This window comes from Odontesthes bonariensis, chromosome 17, assembly GCF_027942865.1.
Source record: "Odontesthes bonariensis isolate fOdoBon6 chromosome 17, fOdoBon6.hap1, whole genome shotgun sequence".
In the NCBI taxonomy this organism is placed as follows: Eukaryota; Metazoa; Chordata; class Actinopteri; order Atheriniformes; family Atherinopsidae; genus Odontesthes; species Odontesthes bonariensis.
Window position 1 is genome coordinate 15,446,077 of NC_134522.1, and position 5,387 is coordinate 15,451,463.

The following is a 5,387-nucleotide window of genomic DNA, read 5'->3' on the forward strand; positions in this document are numbered from 1 at the left end:
TAAAACAACTGTTTTCTTAATCCCACTTTGAGATGTGGTCACTTTAAATATTCTGCTCCCTTGAATGAATCGTGAGGTCATAATGCTAAAAAGGGACTCAAAGTATGGGCGTGGAACGAAAGGAAGAGTTGATGATTGTGATAAACTGATGGAGATTGTATATTTCTGTAGAAGTGGCTTTAAATCGAAGGGTGGTTAACTGTACAACAACAACAAAAAACCCCATCTGAGCCACATTAGTGCCGCTGCAGCAGTGTGCAGCCTGGGTTTCTTTATGGGAGGAGCAGTGCGACTTCCCCACTTCTGCCCCCCCACTATGTACTTTTTTTTTTTTTTACATCTCTGCTTAGCTACGTTTGGCTGGCATAGCCTAATTTCCGCATTCCCAAATCCTCCCAGATTGGGATCACGTAAAAAAAAAATCGGTCTGATGCAACGATTTCCACTTTTTAAAATCTACTCTCGACCCTCGGCTGACCAGAAGAAAGGACATCTGTTGCACCTGGGATCGAAGTCAGGTCGGTAAACAAAACTTCGGCAGCCCCGAGCTGAGTAATCTGCAACACTGAGCGGCTTGTTGGCGCGCCGCGCGTCGGTCGTGGCGAGCGCAGTTTGCGGACCAGCGGTCCGAAGGTCTGAGGACGATGATGATGATGATGATGTCGCTTAAAACGGCGGCTTTGTTGCTTTCTCTGATTTTTACAGCTCAAAGTAAATCCGACTTCTTACAGAGCGTGCTGCAGACATATCTTTGTCTCGTCCTTGCACGCTCCCCTCACACGAATCACGGCGAGCAACAATTCAGAACAAAATGTTCCGATGGAGTCCAGTGCTGCGACGCGGTGATCCTTGAAATACGATCGAGTTGAAAATCACGTTCTGAGTTAGAAAAAAAAAGGGAAAAAAGATGTAACCTTTGATAACTGCAGGTCTAGGATGGAAAGACGGGGTTACGTAAGATTAATGCCGCACTGAACCCCCCCCCCCCCAAAAAAAACTTCCGCTTTCAAGTTGACCAATTCAGCCTGCAACGTGACCTGCCAGGAGATGACTACACGTTTCTAGTAGCTCATCAGCAGACTCATCAAATAACCCGGCGCCCTCACAGGCTCCGTTATAGAGTTCAAAACAGTTAACTACACCGAAATGCAAGTTCAGAGGTTCTCCTTCAGTAAGGTTACCATTAAAAGAGAAAGTTAAAGTGCTGCTATGACCCTGTCTGTGGACCTGTCTACCAGTATGCAAATGGCAGGCAGTGTTTCTGAGTTCTGGACTTGTTAATCAGGTGGCTTTCAGACGATGCAGGGGACCTTTTGTCTTGAGGGTTTTTTAGTCTATTTTAAGATGAATGTCTCCAGCAAGATGCCCTAGAGAGTTCCACTTTGTTGTGTTGACCTGAAGTTTCGGGAAAGTGCCAAACTGAAAGTTAAACTCCCATGTGAGATTTTCTGGGGCCAACTGGGGCACAAGCAAATGACTTTTGTCAAATTGACAGTAGATGTGTTTTAGGAGATGACAACGAGCCAGGCGGTTGTTTTCTGTTGGAACATTCATATCAGATATTGCCTGTTTATCCCACCAAGGCGGATAAAGGGCTGTGAGTAATTGGCCGAGGAGTGGTTTTTGGCTGTGTCATGTGGCTTCGAAATCCGCCGAGCTGTTGTAGTAATTTCCTGTGTATTTGGCCGGCTTTGCTCACACACCTCGCACAGCTTGTTCTCTTTGTCATGAACATTTAAACCTTTTTTTTTTTTTTTAAACTGTCCCATTACCACACGTTTACCAACAGAGGAAAAACAGTTCATGATGCATGATTCCTATTCCGAGAAGAGTGTAATTTAATTTCTGTTTAGCTGAACAGAACAAAACGAAACAAATTAAGTTTGGTTCACCTTGACCACATCATGCTTGCTGTTGGCAGCCACATTCCACTCCCCTTGCATGAAGTCTCACAGGGAGGAAACCACAGTTAACGGTATTTCTTGGCAATAGCTGCCCTCATTTCCCCCTGGAATAAACTGGAATTTTTTTTTTTTCTGCTGTGTGCACCGTTCTCCTTTCTTCTTTTCACCTCTTGGGACTAAATAAGGTAAATTCTTGCCAAAATCTAATGAATGGTTGTTTATTATTGAGCAATATTGATACAAGTAACAGTAATTTAAAGAGCAGCAGCCTCGGCATCCTGCTCCAGCAACAGAGCAGCAATTCATCGCAGAGCGGCGAGTCAGACTGCTCGGATCAAACCTTGCACCTCGAGCAAATGGCTTCCTCTGAAGTCTTTTAACAAACTGAAGATCAAATAAAACACTTGCTTGTTTGTAAAATAGCATAAGCTAAACTTAAGTATGCCCCAAAGCAGGCAGAGAATTATACACTTTTCTGCTGCCTTAGTGTGTCTCCTGTTTTCTCCCTCTGCCTCCCATAGCTGTGGTGAAGACCGAGTCTGACGCGATGCCAGGACAAATCCCAGATCCCTCTGTGACAGCAGGCTCCCTGCCCAGCTTGGGCCCGCTGGCTGGGATCTCAGCCACCACGCTGACTGACAAGCTCAAATTTGGCGACCTCCAGGAGTTTGGGACAATGCTGTCACCCCTGCACTTCCTGGACAGTCTGGGGAAGAGGCCTCTAGTCATCAAAACGGAGGTATAGGACATACTGAGCAAATGGTAACCAATACCCTTTCAACTAATCTGATACTTCGCTACATTTTGATTCAGTTGGATTAAATGCTCTTTGGGTTGACTTTAAGATGTTCATATTTTTATCAAGTGTAAGTCCTGTAAAAGAAAACCTTGCAACACTTCATAGGACACAATGCTTACAGCACAGATGCCATGTTGATGATAAAACTTCATCTAAATCACAATCTTTGATGATAAAACTTCATCTAAAGCACCATCTTTGTTGTTTAAGTTGTGTCCTAAACAACAGGACCATCTAGTGGACATAGTGGGATATGTTATGTTATGTTATGTGGTGCTGGAATCTCTTCATGTTGATTGCCCAGGAGGAAAATATGTTCTGCTGAATATGATATTTGCTGGCTGCGTTACATGCATTCGTAGCTTTGATTATGTGGATTTCCTTTCTTATTGTTTTTAGCAACTCATGTTCACGTCATTTAGCTCAGTAATTTCAACATTTATCACTAACATTTCAGCAATATGTGAAATTTTTTGATCTCACGACTTAGTACGAAACTCATGCTAAAGTGTAATTCGGGACAGCTGCATCCCCAAGTCAAACTGAGTCAAACTTAATGCTGATAATGCAAATAAATCATGCTTGTATTATTTATTAAGGAGTAGGGTTTGTAGTGTGCTGCAGGTTAGGTTCACCTGAAGATACGCTCAAGCTTTCTTGTTCCCTGTTCTTTCCGTAGAGAGACGAAGAGGAAGACCGACGGAAACGAAGGCGAGAGAAAAACAAAGTGGCTGCAGCTCGATGTCGGAACAAAAAGAAAGAGAGGACAGACTATCTACAAAAGGTGAGACATATCTCTGCAATCCCTTTTACGTTATTTTACTTTCCCGCACATTGACTGTTTGCAGCTGACAAAACATCCTCCTTATTTTTCTTCTCTCAGGAGTCAGAAAGACTTGAGATGCTAAACTCCGACCTCAAAGCCCAGATTGAGGAGCTGAAGCTCGAGCGACAGCAGCTGATCGTCATGCTTAACCGCCATCGGCCCACCTGTATTGTGAGAACAGACAGTGTCAAAACCCCAGAGAGTGAGGTAAACCCCCTGCTGCAGCAGCTGGAGGCTAAGTGAAGGCAGCGGCTCTCTGCAGTATACGCTGGAGAAGAAGCAGCAGCAACTAGCAGCACTTACAGTAGAGTTGGGCCTTGGCCGTGGAGGAGAACCATCCTCTCCCTCCTGCCCTGAAACACAGAGCGCTACACCATAAAGAGCGCATCCAGTGACACTGTTTTGACATTTCAATCAAACTTGTCTTTTTCCTGTCTTTCCTATTTGTTTGTTGTCTTGGTTACCAGAGCTCTATACACAATCCGTATGAAGTTAAACAAAAAAAAAAAAACAACACATCACAACTTTTGGGAATATTACAGTTCACAGATTTAATTTTGTGTTTTTCGTGTGAATTTCTATTCTTAACTTAAGTAACTAGCAAGCGTTATAATATATTTACAAAAACTGAAGTGGACTTTGACTCTAGAAGAAAACATCAATGGTTCATCTGAAACTCGAGTTATTTGAAATGATCCTAAAACATCTGTATAATTGTTGTTTCAACAACATTTCAATCAATGAAGTTTGCACCTCTTAAATGACAACGTTTATACTTCACGTGTTCCGGTTATGTCCATGTGACCAAAGTTACTTGTTTTATTTTCTTGCATTTGTTGAAATGCATTCAGGATATCATACAAAGTGTCACTGAACTTTGGGGGGGAATGTGAGGGTATATTAGAAACATTTATTGAAATATAAAGAAATAACTACTGGAATTCATTCACCATCATTTACAGCTGACATTGAAACTTATATAAGAGATACAAAGGCATACATTTATGCATTCTAAAGTGTTAAATCTACAGACAAGAAAACCTTTTACCACGTAAATGATGTTCCAGACATTTTGGTTCCTTCGTACATTTGTTGGCAGAACAGCTGAACCTCTTTCTTCTGTATTTCACTGTTTTGGCGCAGGCGTCATGTATGCACATATACTATATATGGAGTGTTTACATTGTACTTTGTTTTCTGTTACTATATTGTTACAACCAATTATGTTTATGTTTTTTATACTTTTGTATATGATGTATATAAGCATATAAGCATATAAGCTATCACAAAATCCCATTTTGTATTTTCTGAAGAAATAAATGTTTAGTTTCTTTCTTTTTCTTTTTCCTTTTTTTTTACTGAAGGTTTCCATTTTTCATTCACTTGTTTTTGATATTACGAAGCAAAATGTCTGGGAAACCGCGCCACCGTGTGGTGGTTAACAGCACAACGGTATCCTTTACACCTGATGAGCTATTATTTAGCTAGGTCCACAGATTTGATACAAATTGCAAATCATCCAAAAATTCCTGGACTTTGATACGTTGCAGCGTGTTTGACACTTTCTCTCCAACTTCTCATTTCTCCTGCATCTTCTGGTTAGAATCAGAAGTGAGACTCAGCAGTGGGTATTGTACACTATTGATGTTATCTCTATCATTAGGCTCATTAATGCAATATAAATGTTGCGTTCATATTAACATTTAGTCATTTGTGTTGTCGTAAAACGTCTAAACAGTTTTTAGTTGATTAGTGGGGACAAGGCACTCATTGTTCTTACAACGGGCGGATTCAACTTTAGCTGAGAGATTAACAATGCGATGACTGAGGCAAAAAGAACTAAGCATCACTTCTGCTT

At 41.5% G+C, this 5,387-nt stretch overlaps 1 protein-coding gene across 1 annotated transcript; it reads left to right on the plus strand.

Annotated features, from left to right (window-relative positions):
• The first annotated feature begins 328 nt into the window (after positions 1–328).
• LOC142366517 (jun dimerization protein 2-like) lies at positions 329–4,043 on the plus strand. The gene is made up of 4 exons (XM_075448421.1): positions 329–518; positions 2,426–2,643; positions 3,383–3,487; positions 3,587–4,043. The coding sequence occupies exons 1-4, from the start codon at positions 431–433 to the stop codon at positions 3,770–3,772; spliced, it is 597 nt and encodes a 198-aa protein (XP_075304536.1). The 5' UTR covers positions 329–430; the 3' UTR covers positions 3,773–4,043.
• Positions 4,044–5,387: the final 1,344 nt, after the last annotated feature.

Bases quoted from the DNA above. Each gene is read 5' to 3' on its own strand.
- LOC142366517 (XM_075448421.1), top strand. From the start codon at position 431: ATGCAACGATTTCCACTTTTTAAAATCTACTCTCGACCCTCGGCTGAC. The intron at 519-2,425 runs GTCGGTAAACAA...TGCCTCCCATAG, and splicing joins GCACCTGGGATCGAAGTCAG to CTGTGGTGAAGACCGAGTCT. The intron at 2,644-3,382 runs GTATAGGACATA...TTCTTTCCGTAG, and splicing joins CTCTAGTCATCAAAACGGAG to AGAGACGAAGAGGAAGACCG.